The sequence below is a fragment of the Xyrauchen texanus genome, chromosome 6 (genome assembly GCF_025860055.1).
Source record: "Xyrauchen texanus isolate HMW12.3.18 chromosome 6, RBS_HiC_50CHRs, whole genome shotgun sequence".
Classification (NCBI taxonomy): Eukaryota; Metazoa; Chordata; class Actinopteri; order Cypriniformes; family Catostomidae; genus Xyrauchen; species Xyrauchen texanus.
In genome coordinates this window covers 5,552,083-5,577,477 of record NC_068281.1, presented here as the reverse complement: position 1 = coordinate 5,577,477, position 25,395 = coordinate 5,552,083, and the positions used below count along the sequence as shown (strand labels likewise).

General features: G+C 43.6%; 2 protein-coding genes across 2 annotated transcripts; both read right to left on the bottom strand.

The window, feature by feature from the left end:
• Positions 1–13,476: 13,476 nt before the first annotated feature.
• On the bottom strand, positions 13,477–15,311 carry LOC127645091 (C-C chemokine receptor type 5-like). The gene is made up of 2 exons (XM_052128616.1): positions 15,230–15,311; positions 13,477–15,120 (listed from the first exon to the last, which is right to left on the bottom strand). Exon 2 carries the CDS (start codon positions 15,096–15,098, stop codon positions 14,028–14,030), a length of 1,071 nt encoding a protein of 356 aa, XP_051984576.1. The 5' UTR covers positions 15,099–15,120; positions 15,230–15,311; the 3' UTR covers positions 13,477–14,027.
• Positions 15,312–23,641: 8,330 nt separating this feature from the next.
• LOC127645092 (C-C chemokine receptor type 5-like) lies at positions 23,642–25,141 on the bottom strand. Its single transcript, XM_052128617.1, has 2 exons — positions 25,109–25,141; positions 23,642–24,999 (listed from the first exon to the last, which is right to left on the bottom strand). The coding sequence occupies exon 2, from the start codon at positions 24,975–24,977 to the stop codon at positions 23,907–23,909; it is 1,071 nt and encodes a 356-aa protein (XP_051984577.1). The 5' UTR covers positions 24,978–24,999; positions 25,109–25,141; the 3' UTR covers positions 23,642–23,906.
• Positions 25,142–25,395: the final 254 nt, after the last annotated feature.

Here is a 25,395-nt window from a genome sequence, read left to right as displayed (position 1 = left end):
TGGGCCAGCTAACTGTGGTAGGAGGAATCCAACACTGTTAGTGTATGGGTCCCACCCACCCCTGGCTACGAAAAGTTAAACAAAGGAAATACCCCCAGAGTCAGCGAGAGCGGGGGCGGAAGATGTCTCACAGGAAGACAACACACCAAATGACCCAGGAACGGAACAGACAATGAATATGATGATCAGCACGATACCTGAGACTACAACACCTGCACCAGGAAACAAGTTCCAGAGTTGCATTTGTGGCTGGGCGAAGGTAACACCACTGCATGCCTGAGAATACATCAAGGCATGAAAAAGTGCTTGAAGGTGGTGAAACAGGGACCTCGCATTGACCACTAATTCCTAAGAAGCAAGTCAAGTCAGTCAAGTGAAGTTCAGTGGCAGGTCGAAGCCAAAGTCTGCAGGACATCAATCACCCTGTCCCAGAGGAGGAGGAATCGAGCATAGCAGAGCACCATGAGACTAGCCTACCACAACCTGCAACCAAGACTAAGATCCAGGGGTGAAATCTGCTAATCAAGTGGCCCAAATCCTGTGAGAAAAAGGAGTGGGAAATGGTCAACATAGAACTCAGCACAATCTTGGAGCAACTAAGGGGAACTGCAGAGACGAATCTGGAGAGAACGGGAGAACTGATCTACAGCTACGGAGCCAAACGCTTTGAAGATACGAAGAACACATTACCCATCACAACCAAGTCCTGGAGGCAACAGGAGTTAGACGACTAATCAAGGAGAGAAGACAGCTGAAGATGCAGTGGAGGAAGGCCTCAGAGGAGAAGGAGGGAATAGACCTGCTGCAGTTAGAAATTAAAAACCGGCTAACAGCATTGAGGAGAGCTGAGAACCTGAGAAAGAGGTGCAGGAAGAAGGAACAGACAAGGTCAAGCATCTTCAAAAACCCCATCAAGTTTGTGAAGGGTCTGTAAACGAAGGAGAAAAGTGGCAAACTCGAAACATCGAAGAAAGAACTCAAAGCCCACCAAAAATAAATGACAGCCGGCGACGTGAACAGATCACTCTTCCACCCGACATGCCACTAATACATCCCCCAGAACACCAGCTGGATGTCAGCCCTCCTAAGTGGAGTGAAGTGGAAAGAACTGTATGTTGGGCAAGAGCTTCATCCTCCCCTGGCCCCAACGGGATCCCATACAGTCTCTATAAAAATGCCCCAGACATCTTACGTTTTCTGTGGAGACTGATGAAGGTGGTGTGGCAGAAACAAGCAATACCAACAGCCTGGCGGAGGGCAGGAGGCATCCTTATCACAAAGGAAATGGACTCATAAGCCAGTTTCGCCAAATCAGCCTCCTGAACGTTGAAGGCAAAATCTTTTTCAGCATAGTGGCTCACAGGCTGTCTGACTATAAAGGATAATGTTTTGATGAAACATAATGTAAACAAGCATCTGGACATCAGACTATTTAAAACATGCACATAAGGATTGGTTGTCATGACTGATTGGACTGTAGACTCACTGCGTCTCCGATTGGCCATTATTGTTTCATTGCTCAACGCACACGTTTGGGATTGGTTAGAAACTTCACCGCTGTAAAAACACGTTCTAAACAGAAACCATTAACGCAACAGGAGTAGACTTAAATTGAATAATCATCAGTTTTCACGATTAAATAATCGTGACAGCCTTAATCATAATCGCCATTGGTTTTTCGATTAATTGTGCAGCCATAATCTGAATTAATTGTTATGTTATAGATTTAATATGACAATAAAATAATAATATAGCTGCCAGGATCAAGCTAATTATCGGCAGCATGAGCATCGAAAGAAGCATTGTGACACATTTTAAGTGAGAATTCTGATGAATGCTGTAGGAGTTAAAGATAAAAAAAGAAACATCTATGGCCACATTAGATATATAATATTTATAATACATAAATAATTATATTACTATATATAGAATTGTAATATATTGTTTAATTGTAAACAATAAGCTTCATTTCACTAAATTACGTAACTGCATTTACGTAACTGCTGCTAACAGTTAATAGTTCATTGACCCATTGTGCGGTGCGAGCTGGAATTCACCTGTCACCAGCCTGTCTCTGTACTATCTGAAAAGTCATAAATATGACATTAGTTACCATGAGATTAGTGAAAACAATGAACATGAGGTAACATAGAAAGGCAACAGAAACCCTAGCCTGAAATAAGTTGAGGCAAATAACGGTAAGCGAACACTAATCCTCTGTTTCGGCCTACTGAAGTGTTTTCTTCACTGTATAAACTGCGCGTTGCTCATACAGCTGAAATTTCACTTACTGCCTCTGGAGTAAACAGGTGGTACTGCAAGCTTGCATTTCTCAGGAATCTTCCTTATTATGGTCCGTGGGCATGCGATTAATTGCGTTAATTTTTTTAACGCGTTATTTTTTTTTTTAAATCGACAAAATCGTTAAATTGACAGCTCTGATATATATATAAGATAATGAATTAGGCTATATTTTAGAGATTCCGCAAATTTTTGTACCCCACTGTACATGTGTGGTGAGCAGGGCATGGCCGAGTGGCGTCTGGGCAGAGTGAGGCCGGGACAATAAGTGGTGAACGAGTTTCACTTGTGCTCACACGGTCTATTGTTCCAGTGAGGAGCAGCAGGAGTATTTAAGGAGAGGAGACAATGGCAGATGGGGAGAGAGTGACGCACAGAGCTGTGAGTGTGTGTGTGTCAGTATGTTATGTGTGACACTGAAAAGTGTGTAGTGTTTGTACAATTAAAGTTAGTTGTAGTGTTCACCCTTTTCCAAGTTGGAGAACCTCGCAGCACTGGTGCCGAAACCCGGGATCTGGAGGAGGGATGTGCTGTCATGGAGTCCTCGCCGCTGCCATTAGGCAGTGCTGCTGGCTGGGGACTAGGGATGTGCACGAGTAGTCGAATATTTGAATATTCGTTCTGCAATATTTATTAGAATAGTAAAAATACAATTCGAATTTCGTAAAGTTTTGCTTTGCTGGCCATATATATACAGTGAGATTCATGTTAAATCTTGAACACACAAACTAAAACTGCCAGTTATAACAGAATTCACTGGGTGGCGCTGTTGAGTGTGGACACAAGTTGATCACATTTGTTGAGCAAACGGTTCAGTCACTCAGTACGTTCAGATGGACACCAGAAAAGTGGGTTATTGTGAGAATGTGGCTTACTGTGAGAAAGTTGGTTCCTGTTTAAATTTACTGGATAAGCGGTGTATGTGCAGCTGGTCAGAAAGCAGCGTCCCCATAGCAACATAATCCCTGTGACGCTTCTGTAAACAACAAACATGGTATCCGACAAAGACTATGCTAGATGAGGTAAGGGACATTCCATCATTTAAACTGGTGTGTATAAATCAGTATAATTTACTGAGCATGTGGATATGCTTGTTTTCTCAACAAAAACATGACAGGAGATATAAACATGATAACTATTATATGCCAAGTGTTTATGCTTGTCCTGTATGTTCTATGTTCATTAGCGGGTTTTTTTTCTCTTCACCATTCACTTGCATTGTATGGACCTGCAGAGCTGAGATATTCTTCTAAAAATCTTAATTTGTGTTCTGCAGAAAAAAGAAAGGCATTTTGTATTTTTGGGTGAACTATCCCTTTAAAGTTGTTGATTAGAAGTATAGAAACAATATATTTGACTATATTGCAAACTACTAGAAGTAGTTTGAAAATGTAGGAAGACCAACTTGATTGTGTAATTCTCTGTACATCATGAGAGTTGGTGGTCGCTACAGTGCTTGTCTGATGCAATTTGCTGACAGTGTTTCTCTGATTGGAGAAGTGTTTTTCTTCAGGATTTCTTCATACCATCATTTATATGGTGAATCTGTCTGTAAAGGTTTTTAAGTTATCATTAAAAATGTATTTGCCTGCAAAACAATTTATAGAACTTTTACTTCCGGGTGTGGCAGGGCGGAGAAGGGGCCGGGACGTGATCCTACACACCCGGTCCCGTATTAGGCTAATTATGCCTCTGTGAGGGATAAAGGTCGACTGCAGGGGATCGTGCGGGAGAGAGAGATCGTTTACGGACATGTCCGTCATGTGTGTGTTTATGTTGTCTTTTAAGTTTATCATTAAACCATTATTTATATCGTCAAGCCGGTTCTCGCCTCCTCCTTTCCATTGATCCCTTTACACCGGGTTTTACTTACTATTGGCCAAGTACTGTCAACTGGACCTAAACCCAACACTGGCATCCTAACTTTTATTTGTGTTTTTTTGTTTTGTTTTTGTAATGTAATTTCTCTTCTCTTTACTATCTTGTTTTAGAAAAGAGATGCAATGCCAATTCAGACTGACTGAATGATTATATTGTGGCAAACTGAAACAAACTGAATCTTCAACGAGGCACATTTGTGTTTACAAGCTGAAAGGAAGCTTTAACAACACACCTTGCAATCACACTGACATGGATAAATTAATTATGATCATTAAGGCCCTGGGGGGCAGACTCCATTAAATACCACTGTGTGTGTCTGTGTCTAATGCAGGATGAGATGCTTTAGCTCGCGTAGTGAGACGTGTGCCAAACAGAAACCCAAGAACCTTAATGCACTTACATAACAGAGCGCGCAGAGCCTACGGGAGCTCAGAAAGAGGATCAAGCCACAATTCTGTTAAAAACAAGATCTCAAGTATACAATCACCTCCATGCAGAGGAATCAACTCTGTTGTACAGTACACTGCAGCATATCAGTCTAGTCATCTTGTAGATATTGGGTATGTTCAGAAGAGCATATTACCTTACTGCTTGTTAAATTGTAGGGTACAGATAATGCTTTCACAGTTGGCCCTAAATCCCTACAGAGAAGGAAAATGTGGTGAATCCTCAGGGCCAGCAACTGCTGAATTTATTCCTTGATGCTTACAAGCAAAGTATGACAGCTTTTTCACAAATTGCTTGCCTGAAGCTGAGCTTGTTAGCCGAAGCAGCACGTGAGTCTGAGCTCCACCCCATGAAGCCTTCAAAATTTCCACTGAATCCCTCAACAGTGCAATAAATGGGCATAATGTAAGATTGTCAGATTCAACAAGCCAATCAGATTGATTTATTTGTTCTTGGTGGGAGTAGTCTTTTAGATAAGCCTTCTAGCATGCCTTGAGCGACGCAATCACGCATTAATTAATGTACTTAATTTGAAAGTGAAGAGCGCGAGATCAAGATAGAGATGGCTGTCATCACTCACTGCCGTTATCACCACTGAGAAAGAGATCCTTATGGATTTCTAAACAAGAGCCGTTTAGATCATTAAATATAAATATGTTTCATTTTTTAAGAAAAGGTATTTTGGGGGGCCTGGGTAGCTCAGCAAGTATTGACACTGACTACCACACCCTGGAGTCATGAGTTTGAATCCAGGGTGTGCTGAGGACTCCCAAGCAACCAAATTGCCCCGGTTGCTATAAAGGGTAGTTTCACATGGGTTAACCACATCGTGGTTGCGATTAGGGGTTCTCACTCTCAATAGGGTGCGTGGTAAGTTGTGCAAGGATCGTGGAGAGTTGCATGTGCCTTCTGTGCTGTGAGTCTCCGCGGTGTCATGCGCGGTGAGCCACATGATAAAAAGCGTGGATTTACAGTCTCAGAAGCGGAGGCAACTGAGACTTGTCCTCCGCCACCCGGATTGAGGTAACAATGCCACCACGAGGACCTACTAAGTAGTGGGAATTGGGCATTCAAAATTGGGGGAAAAAGGGTCACCTTGAAATAAAAAAAAATAATTATTAAAAAGCATACACTCATGTAGGCTATGTAAGGTGCAAGGAACGTATTTGAATACTTTCCTTTTCCTTGATGGTTACACCTCATGGCTTTTGAAGTCATTCATTTTTATTTATATTTTTTGTAAATGCTATAGCCTAAATGCTTTTAAAAGATTTGTGAAACTAATATGGACTCAAAGATTCAATTTCTTCAAACTTGACATGTTTTAAACTTTTTGTAAATATTTCTCATTATTATCACCTCGAACAAACTTATTTGTCAGTGACCTATATAGCTAAAGAACTTGTGAGTGAATAGGAGCAGCTATGGTATGGGAAGACACTCACGGTAGACATCATGTACTGTATAACTACAAGCTTATGAAGCCACTTTGCTGATTACCATCCCATGTCATCAATTGAAGGCCCTCCTGCCTGTAAGTAAAATGGCATTTTTTTCCCTCTTCAGAAGCTTTTCCATCCCTTAGTGCTGATTTTAGACCAGATCAATAGACTACTGGTCTCAGGTGAATCAATACTAATCTACCCCATCTATGCTCCTTGTCTAAATGATTTGTGCTCTTACCGACCCCTGAGTAATAAACACATGTCCCCAACTTAACACAGAATATCAGGTATATCAAACCTGAGACATTGGCTTGCAACTTGAATGTCTTTTCCACTAATGTGTAAGTTAATTAAGTAAATTTAATTTAGTAATTACTACTTCTATTAAGGCTTTTTGTAGTAGTTAGTGAGTGTAGACTGGCCAGGCAGTGGTGGCTCAGTGGTTGAGGCTCAGGGTTACTGACCAGAATGTCGGGGGTTCAAGCCCCAGCACCACCAAGATGCCACTGTTGGGCCCTTGAGCAAGGACCTTTACTCCAGGTTGCTCTGGGGGGATTGTCCCTGTAATAAGTGCACTGTAAGTCGCTTTGGATAAACGCGTCTGCCAAATGCATAAATGTAAATGTAGACTGAGTTTAGTGGTCTACTGAAATTGTTTATCAATAGCCGGTGACAATGTCACAATGTGGGTCTATGGCTATTTTAGATCATCTTAACTTAATTTTCATCCACTTAGGATGAGGTTTAGATTCAAGATTTGAGTTTCTGTTCTAGAATGAGGTGTGGAACAATAGTTAAGAATGATTTTTAGAGATATGGGCTCAGGGTGGGGTGTAGGTTTGCGTATTCATCTCGAGGTTTGATTATGTAGCTTTAGGGTTTATGATGCTCATCGAACCACATAAAAACAGAATGCACGTAGACGTAAACACGCACGCACGCACGCGCACCACACAAAGACGAGGCCGCGACTGATGCTGAACATCAACTAAACTAGGGCAGTCAAAATAAAATAAAATCGCTTTTAAAAACAGATTTTTGTAATATAACTCTTAGTAAATGTTATTATACTGGTATCCACTACTGCCCGCGAGAGACATCACAAATCACGTCTAATAAACAGCATAGATTAAATTAATCCACACTCACCTGGTTCAGTATCACCTGGCGGTGAATCATCACCTTCACCTTCATTTGGCCGTCTTCCGTCTCATATTTAACCGCTCAACAGCCGCCCTCTCCTCACATTTGCTCTGTTTGCTATCTACTGCAGGAGATGCTACAGTCCCGTTCCTGGGTACCGGTAGCCTGTAACCAGTGGAAACCCACATGTTTACGCCATCCACTACACCTGCGTACGTACGTACGTAAACACGCAGGCACGCGCTGACGCAGCGGTTCCAGATGAGCGGATGTGATTGGTAGGTGAATGGATGTTTGGATAGTGATTGGCTGTGATTGGTGTCCCTATGGTGACTGGATGCTGGTTGGATGACTAGATGTTGACAGGTTGTGATTGGCTGTATTGATGATTGGGATTGGATGGGATTGGCTGTGACTGGAAGTGATTGGCTGTGATTGGTGATTGGTATCTATGTTTGTTTTTACTTTCTGTGAACTAGAATTTCTGGGAAAAGGTGTTTAGATAGATTGAAAATGTATTACCTCTTACACTAAAAATAAATCAAAATTAATTCTATGCCACAATATGTGTAGCTAGGACTATAATATAAATTTACGAGGATGTTTTTTGACACCGCATTTTAGATTTTCGGTGTATTTTTTATCATTTGTGGTGACATTTCTGCCCAGAAAACCCCCTTAATGAACTTAACTGTACTGGTTAAAAATAAATATATATATATATATATGGTTACACACAAGCGCAGATATGCCTGCATATTTGAGTCTGATTAGTTTCACTCACCAAGGCTCTTTCAAGGTTGGGTTTTCTATTCGCAGTGCTTTTTGTGTGAGATGGGGCTGGGTTTGAATTTTAAAAAGGGGAGATATTTATCTCTAGATATCTGCCCTTTCAATATTTGTAATATTTTCCTTCAGCTCTTTTGATTTGAATCAGTGTTCTTGACATCTTTTTTTTTAAGAAAACAACCACAATCCAGATGTAGAAAAACAGAAGTATTTATTTTCTATGCACAAAAAATGTAATATATTACAGAAAAGGAGACAACAGACCACAATGTAGGGACTGAGGTTAGACTCAAAATAAACATCCGATCATCATAATTGCAATTCGGTGAACAGGATACCTCTAGGTGTTGAAAAGACAGGAAGTCTATTAATTTTTTTTTATTTTTACGAGACCTAAAAAAAAAATAAAAATAAATGTTAGTTTCACTGTACTTAAGGTCACCTAATTTAAATAAAGTTTACATTGCCTTTTGTTTTTATGTATTTTTATGTATTTTCTTTTTTGGTTTTGACACCAACAAAGTGTGGCAAGTTTTGTGAATGTGTAAGTACAAATGGACTTAAAATAAAATATTCTAAAACATTATCTTTCTAAACCTGCAGAAATTATTTAATATAATGATTTATGCTAAAAAAAAAAAAAAAAAAAAAAAAAAAGCAAGGCACACATTGCAATATTCATGTTTGTTTGTTTTTTTTTTTTTGTTTGTTTGTTTTTTTTTTTACAAAAATGTAGGTGTTCCTTTTTGTGTCCTCTTAGCAATACAAAGTTGTCGACATGGTTCCAAAATAAACTATTACAAATTGAAATAATATTTAAGAATTATGGAGGAGGGAAAGGATTTAATCAAAAAACTATTTAAAGTTTGGTCTATTCCTTAAACAAAACTACATGATGGCTTCTGAACTATTTAAAAATACCAAATTAGTTGTATGGACACATTTTATGATACTTTTAGGTGTTTTTTAGTAATGTTTGGCGCTTGACAGCACCAGTATCCATTCACTTTCACCACTGTATGGAAAGAACAGATAGGACATGATGTTGAGATCTTAAATGTAAAAGTAAAAAAAATTATCTACTAAATAAAAAATCTGAAGAAGAAAAAAAAACAGAAATGAGTAACACACAAGGATTCACTCAAATAAGGAATTTCACACACACACACACACACACACACACACGTTGTGTTTCCATGTTTTATGGGGACTTTCCATAGACATAATGGTTTTTATACTGTACAAACTTTATATTCTATCCCCTAAACCTAACCCTACCCCTAAACCTAACCCTACCCCTAAACCTAACCCTCACAGAAAACTTTCTGCATTTTTACATTTTCAAAAAACATAATTTAGTGTGATTTATAAGCTGTTTTCACAAAATGTCCCCACAATTTCAAAAATTTCGGGTTTTACTATCCTTATGGGGACATTTGGTCCCCACAAAGTGATAAATACACGCTCACACACACACACACACACACTCAAACAAAAAAATCCAGTATCCCAATTTCGCTTTGCATGTAAACGCCTTTATCAGCGTTCTGTCTGCTTATTCAGTGTGCGCATGTCTGTTTACGTTTTGACTTCAGGACTGGAGGAAAAACAAATAATTTCAAAATCTCATGTTAATACGGTTTTCTTGCATTATCGTAGTTTGCACTTATCACTTTGGTTGTACACAGAATTGCCAGGGTCACGGTTTTCACGTCCAAATTGGCTATTTTTAAAATGCAGTCGCAGCAAAAATTATAGAGCAGCGGGTTGTTTCTTGGGGCTAGTTTTATGATGTACAGAGGCAGGGATGTGTCCAGGAATTTTTGCCAGGGATCGCAAGAGTCGAGTAAAGGGTTTGTGAGTGGGGTCCGTGTTGGGGTGGCAAGTTGGGTGACAAAGCTCATTTTAGGGTGACAGCTGCCATCCTGTGCCACCCTTCATGCCAGTGGCGGCCCATGCATTTTAAGACTTGGCCTTAAAATTCATGCCATTAAGAAAACACTTTCACAATTAATAAGACACCCTATGCATATGGACATCATACATTACATCGCAGCCAAATAATAGTACCAATTGACATTTTTAAAACACGTCCACGCACGAAAGCCAAAAACAAGAAGGTCTGTTTTTTTAACTGTTCCTCCTACTCCTCTACGTCCTATGGGTGACAGGGCGTTCTCCAAGGGAATGAGAAGTTGTGTCGAATGAAGTGACACAAGGGGTATTCCTTGGACGCTGAATCGTACCTCTGAACCTGAGAAAAGGCCAATGTCAAGTTGGCAGACAGAATTTGCATGCCCTGCCCCGGACATACGGGTATAAAGGGAAGCGGGGCAGCGAATGCCAGTCAGGATTTTGCACTGAGGAGCCGAAAATGAAGCACGGCCATTTACAGTGCTAGGTCTAGTCTTGTGGCAGGAGGGACACAACGTCTCGTTCCCTCCCTCGGGGAACGGAGGTTACGACAGTAACCATGATGTTCCCCTTCTGTCACTCACTCGACGTTGTGTCAAAGGAAGTGACAAAAGGGGTCCATAAAAAAGCGCCACACACTGACCGTGTTACATGACTGTCGAAACAGGTGCACAGCAAGCTATTGCGTGCTAGAGGCGCATGTGCCGGCTGCATGTAGCCCTCCCCAACGCCCCCAACTCTTTTGTTTTTTTTGCATACAAACCTTAGGTTTCCCACACCTCAGAGGGGGGAAAAAGATGTTACATGCCTAGCTTGAGAGCAAGCCCAGCAGCCGCGACCTTCTCTCTCACTATGTCTCTCACATAGGACTTAATTCGGGGAAGGCAGTCTTTCCCCGGGGTTAGCAGGAGATAGCATGTCGGGATCTTTTAGGATGTCCCGAGGCTAGGGAGCTGAGAGAAGACTCGAAGCCCTTACCCTGCTCCGCGCACCTGGCAGGGGACGGATTTAGAGACTGCGGAAGAGGCCTAAGGGGGTCTGCAGAACTCGTCAGAGCTGGCGTGCCAGGGCTGTAGGCAAAGCCGGAGGCAAGGTAGCTGTCCGGTCCGCAAATTTCCTATTCTTTCAGGAGGGAAAGACCCTGCAGAGGCCATGCCCTGCCCAGTTTTAGGCCGCAGGCCAGAGGGCTAGGGAGGAGAAACATCCAGGCAGCGACAATCAGTGGCTGACCTGGGACAGAAGGTGCACTAGATCAACTTGGTGAAGGGCACAAGGTACAAGCGGAACACCCGGTCGGTTGTGCAGCGTTATGAGTTCTACCGGCTCGGACCTGACAAAACACGGGACAAGACCGACTCAACCCTCAGATTGTAAAACCTGGCAAAAGTTTTGGGTGTTGCCCAGCCCACTGCTCTGCAGATGTCTGCTAGGGAGGTGCCATGGCTCAGTGCCCACGAGGATGCCACACTTCTAGTAGAGTGTGCTCGAACCTGCAAGGGGGCTAAGGCAGTAGCATCAACGACCCAGTGGGCAAACCTCTGTTTGGAGACAGCGTTCCCTTTCCGCCATCCACCAAAGCAGACAAAGAGCTGCTCAGAAAATCTAAAGCTCTGCGCGCGGTCCAAATAGGTATGCAAAGCATGCAATGGACACAGCAATGAAAGGGCTGGGTTTGCCTCCTCCCGAGGCAGCGCTTGCAGGTTCACGACCTGGTCCCTGAAAGGGGTCGTAGGAACCTTGGGCACATAGCCCGGTCGGGGTCTCAGGATAATGTAAGGAAGCGCCGGACCGAACTCCAGGCAGGTGTCACTGACAGAGAACGCTTGCAGGTCTCCAACCCTCTTGATGGAGGCTAACGCAATCAGGAGGGCCGTCTTCAAGGAGAGGGCCTTGAGCTCGACTGAATCAATCAAGGGGGGTCTCTGAAGACCCGAGAGGACCACTGAGAGATCCCAAGAGGGGACCAGGTTAAGCCAGGGAGGATTCAGACACCGGGCGCCTTTCAGGAACCTGATAATCAAGTCGTGCTTACCAAGGGACTCGCCATCTACTGCAGCTACATACACCTTCAAGGTGGAGGGGGACAGCCTCCCCTCCAGCCTCTCCTGCAGGAATAGAAGCACTGACCAAACTGCGCATCTCTGCGGTTCTTCGGCTAGCCAACACCAATTCGCGAACAAGCGCCACTTTAGGGCGTAGAGTTGCCTGGTGGCGGGAGCTCTGGCTTGGTTGATCATGTCTATAACAGCAGGTGGTAGACACACTAGATCTTCTGCATCCCGTCCAGGGTCCAGACATGGAGGTTCCAGAGGTCTGGGTGCGGATACCAGAGGGTGCCCCGTCCCTGAGAAAGAAGGTCCATCCTCAGGGGAATTTTCCAGCGAGTGGCTGTCGCAAGGAGCGTGAGATCCGAGAACCAGGTGCGGGTGGGCCAGTAGGGGGCCACCAGGATGACCTGTTCCTCAACCTCCCTGATCTTGCACAGCGCCTATGCAAGAAGGCTCACTGGGGGAAATGCGTATTTGCGCAGCCCCCAGGGCCAGCTGTGTGCCAGCGCGTCTGTCTTGAGAGGGCTCCTGTCAGGGAGTACCAGAGCGGGAAGTGGAAGTTGTCTTGGGAGGCAAAGAGATCTATCTGTGCCTTGCCAAATCGTTCCATATGAGCTGGACCACCTGGGTGTGGAGCCTCCACTCTCCGCTGGGAGTAGCCTGTAACCAATGGAAACCCACATGTTTACGCCATCCACCACACCTGCGTACGTACGTACGTACGTACGTGCGTAAACACGCAAGCACGCGCTGACGCAGCGGTTCCAGATGAGCGGATGTGATTGGGAGGTGACTGGATGTTTGGATAGTGATTGGCTGTGATTGGTGTCCTTGTGGTGACTGCATGCTGGTTGGATGGCTAGATGCTGACAGGGTGTGATTGGCTGTATTGATGATTGGGATTGGATGGGATTGGCTGTGACTGGAAGTGATTGGCTGTGATTGGTATCTATGTTTGTTTTTATTTTCTGTGAACTAGAATTTCTGGGAAAAGGTGTTTAGAAAGATTGAAAATGTATTACCTCTTACCCTAAAAATAAATCAACATTAATTCTATGCCATAATATGGGTAGCTTGGACTATAATATAAATTTACGAGGATGTTTTTTGACACCGCATTTTAGATTTTGGTTGTATTTTTTATCATTTGTGGTGACATTTCTGCCCAGAGACCCCCTTAATTAACTTAACTGGTTAATAAATATATATATGGTTACACAAAAGCGCAGATATGCCTGCATATTTGAGTCTGATTAGTTTCACTCACCAAGGTTGGGTTTTCTATTCGCAGTGCTTTTTGTGTGAGATGGGGCTGGGTTTGAACTTTAAAAAGGGGAGATATATATCTCTAGATATCTGCCTATGTCTGCCCTTTCAATATTTGTAATATTTTCCTTCAGCTCTTTTGATTTGAATCAGTGTTCCTGACATCTTTTTTATTTTTTTTTTAAGAAAACAACCACAATCCAGATGTAGAAAAACAGAAGTATTTATTTTCTATGCACAAAAATGTAATATATTACAGAAAAGGAGACAACAGACCACAATGTAGGGACTGAGGTTAGACTCAAAATAAACATCCGATCATCATAATTGCAATTCGGTAAACAGGATACCTCTAGGTGTTGAAAAGACAGGAAGTCTATTCATTTTCTTCTTTTTTTTACGAGACCTAAAAAAAAATATTTTTTTAAAAATGTTAGTTTCACTGTACTTAAGGTCACCTAATTTAAATAAAGTTTACATTGCCTTTTATTTTTATGTATTTTCTTTTTTGGTTTTGACACCAACAAAGTGTGGCAAGTTTTGTGAATGTGTAAGTACAAATGGACTTAAAATAAAATATTCTAAAACATTATCTTTCTAAACCTGCAGAAATTATTTAATATAATGATTTATGCTAAAATACATTGCAATATTCATGTTTTTTTTTTTTTTTTACAAAAATGTAGGTGTTCCTTTTTGTGTCCTCTTAGCAATACATTTCAGAACAAATAGTATAAAGTTGTCACTTTACAAATAAACCACAGCCTCCACAGTCACGCTAATTGATGAATCATCAGTAATCAGTGTTTGGGCTCCTGAACGATGTGCTTTTACTGCTATGCGTTGACAGTACAGATATCTTTAGGCATGGCAGACGCTTGGCCAAAAGTTTCAGAAAATGGTTTTGAAATTTCTTGCCCAAAAATGTATAAAAGACAGGGCTAATGCAACAGTATAGGTACGCAAAGTTCCGTGTCACATATAGGGCATAGTCAAGGGCATTTGAACATTGTGACTGGTCTCCAGAGGATGTCTTGATCGCTTGTAGCAAGATGACCACATTGTAAGGTGTCCAGCAGATGAAGAAGGTGAAGATGATGATAAAGATGAGTTTGACTGCCCTGCACTTCTCCGCCATGCGAGTGTACATGATTCTGATGGTTATACGGACATAACAGTACATGACGATAGCCAGAGGCATTAAAAAGAAAAGGAGAAACTGCTGATAATACCCATACAGCTCCCACTTTATGAGGACACTCTGGGAGTAACCAGTCACTTCACACAGAATACCATTGTCCTGACTGTCTCTCACGTCATGCAGAACGATATCCTTTATACTAGCCAATACACTGAGGACCCAGACGACAGCAGACGATGCAAACGCATATGCTCTCCTCCTGCTCTGGGCTGCTGTGACAGCATGGACCACTGCCAGGTAACGGTCAAAGGTCATGAGAGTAAGGAAAAGGATGGAGCTGTTGAAGCCGATGGAATAAAAACTTCCCACCAACTTGCACATGGTACTGCCAAAGATCCATTGAGAGCTGTGGTACACTGCCCAAAACGGGAGGCTAGAGGCGAAGATTAGGTCTGAGATGACAAGGTTGAGTAAGAATATGTTGGTGACTGTGCTAAGCTTCTCATATCTGTAGATGATACACAGCACAAGCCCGTTCCCTAACAAGCTGAGTAAGAAATTTATGTAGTAGAATGCCGGGAGAAGTGCTGCACCAAAGTGGATGACATCGCTTTTCTCGCATAAAACAACTGGTTCATTTCGGACATATTCTGTATCCACGGTCTCATTTGAGTTATTAAAAAAAGAGTTGAAATAGTCCCAGTCAAAATCACTCTCAGCCATTGATGTCTTCTTTGGTCTGTTGCTAAATAGAAAATAAAAATTAGACAAGCACAAAACACATCTCTATTATAGTACAATTTGATTAAAAAGCATCAGGTACTTTCCGAACATCAAATATTGGTTTCACTCACCGATGTCTGAATAAATGAGTGTGAAACTCTCTGCAGCCACGATAGAACTGATACAACCACAATGTGGATTGCCTAGAAAAAACTGCACACATCCTGAAGAAGGAACTGTGAAGGGCATTTAAATCAGCTCGTCAGCACTACACAAAACCACTTACACAATAACACTATTGGTCAAAATGTATATACAGTAAATGTCATAGAAGCAAATTATGTACATTTTGAATGAATGATTGAAATGTCAAGAGTAAACAAGTCAAAATAAATTCAGGATAAAAAAAAAAAAATTCAAAATTTCATTACTATTTAATAAAATTAAAATGTTGTCATAACTGTAAAAATCAAGTTGTCTTAAGTATTACTTGAAATGTCAAGTTTTGGACTCATAACTCATATTTTTCTTAAAAATCCATAGACTTAAGATTTGAAGTGTTAATAACTCAAACTATTCAGTAAAAAATTTAGGGGAATTTAAATAATTGTTATTAAGAATTCATAGATGTTTTTAGTTTTTTTTTGTTGTACTATTTATGCTTTGTTGCAAATAGACGTTTGGTGTAATATCACCTTTAGGGTGATCTGTGTCTCTTTGGTCAAGTTGGACACTGGTCACACTATCTCAGTTCTCTTTGTGCATGTGCAGCTCAAGTGCATAATATATGCATTTCTATAAAGAATTATTTAATAACTGACCTAGAATCAGTTATATTTATCAGTTAAGTCTACTTGCTTGTAGTTAACTTAAATAGCTAAGTTCCCTCTAAGTTAATTGAACTTAAATACTCAAGTTTGGGGAGACCCCATTACTCAATGCAATTGAATAAAAATGAGTTATCTCAATCAAATGACTTAAATTAACTTATTAAGGTTTTCAGGGTAAAAAATAATAATAAAAAAAAAAACATTTTTTTTTAATGTTTGTATAAAACAAAACACAGATTGAAGTAGCTCCTGAGCAGAAGTATTCTCAGATTTGAACAAATGTTCTGGTGTCGATGTAAAGCCATATTAATTGTTGCACATCCTGTAGAGAGGTAGCTTGGCTTGGGCAGTGCAGTGGGTACAGTATAAAATTATTCTTTAAAGTAATCTTATATCCAAAATTTTTAATTGAATATGAGTGAGGGGAAAATTTAGAGGGCCGATTGTTTACAATGCCTACCCCCAGCCCCAATTTAGAAACCATGTTCCAAAATAAACTATTACAAATTGAAATAATATTTAAGAATTATGGAGGAGGGAAAGGATTTAATCAAAAAACTATTTAAAGTTTGGTCTATTCCTTAAACAAAACTACATGATGGCTTCTGAACTATTTAAAAATACCAAATTAGTTGTATGGACACATTTTATGATACTTTTAGGTGTTTTTTAGTAATGTTTGGCGCTTGACAGCACCAGTATCCATTCACTTTCACCACTGTATGGAAAGAACAGATAGGACATGATGTTGAGATCTTAAATGTAAAAGTAAAAAAAATTATCTACTAAATAAAAAATCTGAAGAAGAAAAAAAAACAGAAATGAGTAACACACAAGGATTCACTCAAATAAGGAATTTCACTCACACACACACACACACACACACACACACACACACACACACACACACACACACACACACACGTTGTGTTTCCATGTTTTATGGGGACTTTCCATAGACATAATGGTTTTTATACTGTACAAACTTTATATTCTATCCCCTAAACCTAACCCTACCCCTAAACCTAACCCTCACAGAAAACTTTCTGCATTTTTACATTTTCAAAAAACATAATTTAGTGTGATTTATAAGCTGTTTTCACAAAATGTCCCCACAATTTCAAAAATTTCAGGTTTTACTATCCTTATGGGGACATTTGGTCCCCACAAAGTGATAAATACACGCTCACACACACACACACACTCAAACAAAAAAATCCAGTATCCCAATTTCGCTTTGCATGTAAACGCCTTTATCAGCGTTCTGTCTGCTTATTCAGTGTGCGCATGTCTGTTTACGTTTTGACTTCAGGACTGGAGGAAAAACAAATAATTTCAAAATCTCATGTTAATACGGTTTTCTTGCATTATCGTAGTTTGCACTTATCACTTTGGTTGTACACAGAATTGCCAGGGTCACGGTTTTCACGTCCAAATTGGCTATTTTTAAAAATAAAAATTTAAAAAAGTCGCAGCCAAAATTATAGAGCAGCGGGTTGTTTTTTGGGGCTAGTTTTATGATGTACAGAGGCAGGGATGTGTCCAGGAATTTTTGCCAGGGATCGCAAGAGTCGAGTAAAGGGTTTGTGAGTGGGGTCCGTGTTGGGGTGGCAAGTTGGGTGACAAAGCTCATTTTAGGGTGACAGCTGCCATCCTGTACCACCCTTCATGCCAGTGGTGGCCCATGCATTTTAAGTCTTGGCCTTAAAATTCATGCCATTAAGAAAACACTGTTTCACAATTAATAAGACACCCTATGCATATGGACATCATACATTACATCGCAGCCAAATAATAGTACCAATTTACATTTTTAAAACACGTCCACGCACGAAAGCCAAAAACAAGAAGGTCTGTTTTTTTAACTGTTCCTCCTACTCCTCTACGTCCTATGGGTGACAGGGCATTCTCCAAGGGAATGAGAAGTTGTGTCGAATGAAGTGACACAAGGGGTATTCCTTGGACGCCGAATCGTACCTCTGAACCTGAGAAAAGGCCAATGTCAAGTTGGCAGACAGAATTTGCATGCCCTGCACCGGACATACGGGTATAAAACTGGGCACGGCCATGCCCTGCCCAGTTTTAGGGGGAGGTACTGCATCACAAATACACCACGAGGGTTGTGAAGCCGGAAGTGAAATATGGCACAGTGGTAGGTCCAGCCTAATGAGGGCGGACTCTACAAGTACGGGACTGCCCCGGGGGAAATGTGGGTCCGCTGACAAGGGGGACTGTACTGTGGAAAATGCATCACGGGGAGTTAGCCTGAAGAGGGAACTATGCCCGTGGAGCCTGACCCCAGTACAGAGCATTGAGACTCGTAGTGGGTCTGGCCACGAATTGCTTCGCTGAATTCGCAGGCCAGAGGGCTAGGGAGGAGAAACATCCAGGCAGCGACAATCAGTGGCTGACCTGGGACAGAAGGTGCACTAGATCAACTTGGTGAAGGGCACAAGGTACAAGCGGAACACCCGGTCGGTTGTGCAGCGTTATGAGTTCTATCGGCTCGGACCTGACAAAACACGGGACGAGACCGACTCAACCCTCAGATTGTAAAACCTGGCAAAAGTTTTGGGTTTTGCCCAGCCCACTGCTCTGCAGATGTCTGCTAGGGAGGTGCCATGGCTCAGTGCCCACGAGGATGCCACACTTCTAGTAGAGTGTGCTCGAACCTGCAAGGGGGCTAAGGCAGTAGCATCAACGACCCAGTGGGCTAACCTCTGTTTGTAGACAGCGTTCCCTTTCCGCCATCCGCCAAAGCAGACAAAGAGCTGCTCAGAAAATCTAAAGCTCTGCGCGCGGTCCAAATAGGTATGCAAAGCATGCAATGGACACAGCAATGAAAGGGCTGGGTTTGCCTCCTCCCGAGGCAGCGCTTGCAGGTTCACGACCTGGTACCTGAAAGGGGTCGTAGGAACCTTGGGCACGTAGCCCAAGGTTCCTATGGCAGTGGTGGCTCAGTGGTTGAGGCTCAGGGTTACTGACCAGAAGGTCAGGGGTTCAAGCCCCAGCACCACCAAGATGCCACTGTTGGGCCCTTGAGCAAGGCCCTTAACTCCAGGTTGCTCCAGGGGGATTGTCCCTGTAATAAGTGCACTGTAAGTCGCTTTGGATAAAAGCGTCTGCCAAATGCATAAATGTAAATGTAGCCCGGTCGGGGTCTCAGGATAACGTGAGGAAGCGCCGGACCGAACTCCAGGCAGGTGTCACTGACAGAGAACGCTTGCAGGTCTCCAACCCTCTTGATGGAGGCTAACGCAATCAGGAGGGCCGTCTTCAAGGAGAGCGCGGCTGAATCAAAGGGGGGTCTCTGAAGACCCGAGAGGACCACTGAGAGATCCCAAGAGGGGACCAGGTTAAGCCAGGGAGGATTCAGTCTCCAGGTGCCTTTCAGGAACCTGATAATCAAGTCGTGCTTACCAAGGGACTCACCATCTACTGCAGCTACATACACCTTCAAGGTGGAGGGGGACAGCCTCCCCTCCAGCCTCTCCTGCAGGAATAGAAGCACTGACCAAACTGCGCATCTCTGCGGTTCTTCGGCTAGCCAACACCAATTCGCGAACAAGTGCCACTTTAGGGTGTAGAGTTGTCTGGTGGCGGGAGCTCTGGCTTGGTTGATCATGTCTATAACAGCAGGTGGTAGACACACTAGATCTTCTGCATCCCGTCCAGGGTCCAGACATGGAGGTTCCAGGAGGTCTGGGTGCGGATGCCAGAGGGTGCCCCGTCCCTGAGGAAGAAGGTCCATCCTCAGGGGAATTTTACAGCGAGTGGCTGTCGCAAGGAGCGTGAGATCCGAGAACCAGGTGCGGGTGGGCCAGTAGGGGGCCACCAGGATGACCTGTTCCTCGACCTCCCTGATCTTGCACAGCACCTATGCAAGAAGGCTCACTGGGGGAAATGCCTATTTGCGCAGCCCCCAAGGCCAGCTGTGTGCCAGCGCGTCTGTCTTGAGAGGGCCCCTGTCAGGGAGTACCAGAGCGGGCAGTGGGAGTTGTCTTGGGAGGCAAAGAGATCTATCTGTGCCTTGCCAAATCGTTCCATATGAGCTGGACCACCTGGGTGTGGAGCCTCCACTCTCCGCTGGGCGAAACCTGTTGCGACAGCACGTCTGTCATCGTGTTGCTTTTGCCAGGGATGTGAGTGGTGAGCAGCGACTTGAGTCTCCACTTGACTTGCTGGCTCCAAAGGAGGAGATGGCGGGCGAGTTGTGACATATGACGAGAGTGCACGCCGCCCTGGTGATTTATGTACGCTACCGTCGCGGTGCTGTCTGAACGGATCAAGATGTGCCTGCCTCGGATTAGTGGGAGAAACTCTGTAGGGCAAGAATTACAGCCATCAACTCAGCAATTGATGTGCCAACGCTGCCGGGGTCCTTTCCAGGTGTGTGCCGTGGTGCCATCTCGGGACTTCGAGTCTTTAGCCAATGCTGTAGCAGTCTCATATGCATCAACCCGAGCGGCGCGACCGCAGCTGAGGATGCCATATGCCCCAGGAGCCTCTGGAACCCGCTGTGCCGGGCTCGAAGCGAGCGAGGCACCTGAGCACTGACGGAGCATGCGCTGTCATTGAGACAGAGTCTAACTCCATGCCGAGAAAAGAGAAGGTCTTAACCGGATCGAGCTTGCTCTTTTCCCAGTTGACCTGAAGCCCTAGACGGCTGAGGTGCCCGAGCAGCAGGTCCCTGTGTGTGCATAGTAACTCCTGAGAGTGGGCCAGGATGAGCCAGTCGTCAAGGTAGTTGAGTACATGGATGCCCACTTCCCTTAGGGAGGCAAGAGCGGCCTCTGCAACCTTCGTGAAGACGCAAGGGGACAGGGACAGGCCGAAAGGGAGCACCTTGTACTGATACGCCTGGCCGTCGAACGCAAACCGTAAAAAGGGTCGGTGTCACGGCAGAATGGAGATGTGGAAGTATGCATCCTTCAGGTCTACCGCCGCAAACCAATCTGCTGTCGAACGCAGGTGAGAATCTGTTTCTGCGTGTGCATTTTGAACAGGAGTCTGTGCAAAGCCCGGTTGAGAACTCGCAGGTCCAAGATTGGTCGCAACCTGCAGCTTTTCTTGGGTACGATGAAGTAAGGGCTGTAGAAACCCTTCTTTATCTCAGCTGGAGGGACGGGCTCTATCGCATCTTTGAGGAGCAGGGTGGAGATCTCTGCTCGTAAGGCACTGGCTTGTTGGCCGCGCACAAGAGTGGACTGAAAAGAGGGCGAACTGAATCGCATAGCCAAGTCGGATGGTCCTGGCTAACCAGCACGATGGATTGGGAAGTGAGAGCCACGTATCCATACTCTGTGCGAGGGGCACTAACGGGACAATAGTTTTTGACGTACCAGGCAGGGAGCAGGTAATAATGCGTCGGGAAGCAAAAGAGCATCCCGAGGCTTGGGTACCACCAGGGGACGGAATGGTCTTGGTACCACCTCCTGAGTGAACATACGACTTCCTGGGTTGCCCGTCTCAGCAGCGATTCAGAGCTTTCCTGGTCCGGGAAGGGGTCCTGGAGACGGGGGGCGTACGCCACCTGTGAGGTGCTCGATGCTTGCGGAGCTGCCTGCCGTTGTTTGGTCGCAGGGGGACGTCCTCGGCGAGCAGGCGGGATGCACTGGTTGGTCGGCGTCGCAGCATATTGTGAGAAATTGCCTCTGTCTGCTTCTTCACCGCCGAGAACTGCTGGGCGAAGTCTTCGATGGTGTCGCCGAAGAGGCCAAGCTGGGAGACGGGGGCGTTGAGAAACTTAGCCTTGTCAACGTCGCGTATCTCGACCATGTCCAGCCAAAGGTGGTGCTCCTGGACCACGAGGGTGGGCAGTGCGGTGACCTTCGTGGCTCTGAGAGCAAGGTCGGTGGCAGAGCGCAGTTCCTGCAGCACATCGGGATCGGTACTACCCAGGTGCAGATCTTTAAGTGCCTTGGCTTGATGGACCTGCAGGAGAGCCATGGCATGCAGGGCGGAGGCGGCCTGTCTGGCAGCGCTGTAGGCTTTGGAGGTCAGTGATGATGCCGTCCTACAGGCTCTAGAGGGGGGTAAAGTGCGGTCCCGCCAGGTGGAGGCGTTCTCTGGGCACAGATGGATCGCAACCGCCCTATCCACCAGGGGGACTTCCGTGTACCCGTGGGCCGCTCCGCTATCCAGGGTAGTGAGAGCGGATGAGCGAGGGGGGTCGGTTACGGGCAGTGAAAGATGCCCTCCATGACCACGTCAGCTCGTCATGCACTTCCTGGAAGAATGGTATCGGAGGAGGGGGGGGCGTGGCTGTGAGCGGTACCAGTCATCAAGCCATGAAGGCTGTGGGGGGGCCGCTGAAGTGGCATTCACCTTCAGGATGGAGAGCCACGACCGCAACGTTGCCATAGTCATGTTCTCGCAGTGAGAACATGAACCATCCACGAACGCCACCTCAGTGTGATCGCTACCCAGGCACACGAGGCAGCGTCTGTGGCCGTCATTCTTGGAGAGAAATCGACCGCATCCAGGAACAGGGGCGGAAAGGCATCTTGAAAAAGACGTGTCCTGAAAAGGACGTTCAACGGCGCTGTGTATTGCTCTTTTTGTGAGTGGAAAACTCAGACTCTTTTAGAGAAAATATAACTCTTTTAGGAGGAGACACTCTTTTAAACAGAGAGAAAGCACTGTCGAAGCTGACCAGGGGAGTGAACTGCACAACGTGCAGAGAGAGATGACAGCTTGTGTCACTTCGTCGAGTGAGTGACAGAAGGGGAACTGTGAAACGTTCTTCCCTCTGAGGTTAGACATGCTAAATCTTTTATTCTTTTTAAATCTCTTAAAACTCACTTTTTTAGGGTTACTTTTCTGTTTTTATTATTGTATTATTTTTAAATTTTTCTAATTGCATGTTTACTTGTATTAATGTATTTTAATTTTTCTCTTGTAAAGCGCTTTAAGATGCAAATTGTAAAGGCGGAAGAGAAAATAAAGTTTTATTATTATTATTATTCATACCAGGAAAAAGGTGTCTTATAATATTTGCGATCTAAATGTTGCTTACAATCATTTTTGTTTCGTAGGTTTAATTTTCAGTACTTAAATTGACACTGAATGCTCCAGCCAGCCTAATTTACACTTAGAAAACTCCTGATGTTGCAGGAGCCCTGCTTTCCTGTTTATATCTCAGGTTTTTAAATCCATAAGGATCTCTCTCAATGGCGATAGCGGCAGCGAGTAATGAAGACACCTGACTCACCAGCTAGATCTCGCACTCATCACTTTCAAATCACGTACATCACTTAAAGCATGATTGCATCACTCAAGGCCAGCTAAAAGGCCTCGACTTGGACATATCCTAAAGACCACACCCACCAAGAACAAATAAATCCATCTGATTGGCTGATCAATCTGACAAGATGCATATTCACTGCACTGTTGAGGGATTCTTTAGAAATTCTGAAGGCTTAACAGGGTGGAGCTCAGATTCACACACTTGGCTTTGAGCATGCGATTTGTGAACCAGTCGTCCCGCTTTGCTTGTAAGGATCAAGGACTAAATTCTGATTGGATAAACTATTTGCTGTTTGCTATTCATTTTTAAGATGAATTAGGAGTGGAAAGCAATTGAAAATGAATAGGCAAAAAGGTGAATGAGAATGAAAGGATGAAAAAATATGTATTTATTAGACATGTTAGGTCAGCAGAGAAGTCTTTGCTGGCCCTGAGAGTTCGCCACAGCTTCAGGCCCCACCCCTGTACCGAGGCCACCAAAAGGTTTTGTGAATGTATTAGTACAAAAAAATCTATTAAAAAAACATAAGCCTGCAGAAATGATTTCATATAATGATTTATGCTCAATAAAGCAAGGAAAACTTACAATTTGCATGTTTTGTTTTGTTTTTACAAAAAGGTAGGGGTTCATTTTTGTGTCCTCTTAGCAATACATTTCAGAACAAATAGTATAAAGTTGTCACTTTACAAATAAACCACAGCCTCCACAGTCACGCTAATTGATGAATCATCAGTAATCAGTGTTTGGGCTCCTGAACGATGTGCTTTTACTGCTATGCGTTGACAGTACAGATATCTTTAGGCATGGCAGACGCTTGGCCAAAAGTTTCAGAAAATGGTTTTGAAATTTCTTGCCCAAAAATGTATAAAAGACAGGGCTAATGCAACAGTATAGGTACGCAAAGTTCCGTGTCACATATAGGGCATAGTCAAGGGCATTTGAACATTGTGACTGGTCTCCAGAGGATGTCTTGATCGCTTGTAGCAAGATGACCACATTGTAAGGTGTCCAGCAGATGAAGAAGTTGAAGATGATGATAAAGATGAGTTTGACTGCCCTGCACTTCTCCGCCATGCGAGTGTACATGATTCTGATGGTTATACGGACATAACAGTACATGACGATAGCCAGAGGCATTAAAAAGAAAAGGAGAAACTGCTGATAATACCCATACAGCTCCCACTTTGTGAGGACACTCTGGGAGTATCCAGTCACTTCACACAGCATACCACTGTCCTGACTGTCTCTCACGTTGTGAAGAACGATATCCTTTATACTAGCCAATACACTGAGGACCCAGACGACAGCAGACGATGCAAACGCATATGCTCTCCTCCTGCTCTGGGCTGCTGTGACAGCATGGACCACTGCCAGGTAACGGTCAAAGGTCATGAGAGTAAGGAAAAGGATGGAGCTGTTGAAGCCGATGGAATAAAAACTTCCCACCAACTTGCACATGGTACTGCCAAAGATCCACTGAGAGCTGTGGTACACTGCCAAAAACGGGAGGCTAGAAGCGAAGATTAGGTCTGAGATGACAAGGTTGAGTAACAATATGTTGGTGACTGTGCTAAGCTTCTCATATTTGTAGATGATACACAGCACAAGCCCGTTCCCTAACAAGCTGAGTAAGAAGTTTATGTAGTAGAATGCCGGGAGAAGTGCTGCACCAAATTGAATGGCATCGCTTTTCTCGCATAAAACAACTGGTTCATTTCGGACATATTCTGTATCCACGGTCTCATTTGAGTTATTAAAAAAAGAGTTCAAATAGTCCCAGTCAAAATCACTCTCAGCCATTGATGTCTTCTTTGGTCTGTTGCTAAATAGAAAATAAAAATTAGACAAGCACAAAACACATCTCTATTATAGTACAATTTGATTAAAAAGCATCAGGTACTTTCCGAACATCAAATATTGGTTTCACTCACCGATGTCTGAATAAATGAGTGTGAAACTCTCTGCAGCCACGATAGAACTGATACAACCACAATGTGGATTGCCTAGAAAAAACTGCACACATCCTGAAGAAGGAACTGTGAAGGGCATTTAAATCAGCTCGTCAGCACTACACAAAACTACTTACACAATAACACTATTGGTCAAAATGTATATACAGTAAATGTCATAGAAGCAAATTATGTACATTTTGAATGAATGATTGAAATGTCAAGAGTAAACAAGTCAAAATAAATTCAGGATAAAAAAAAAAATATTT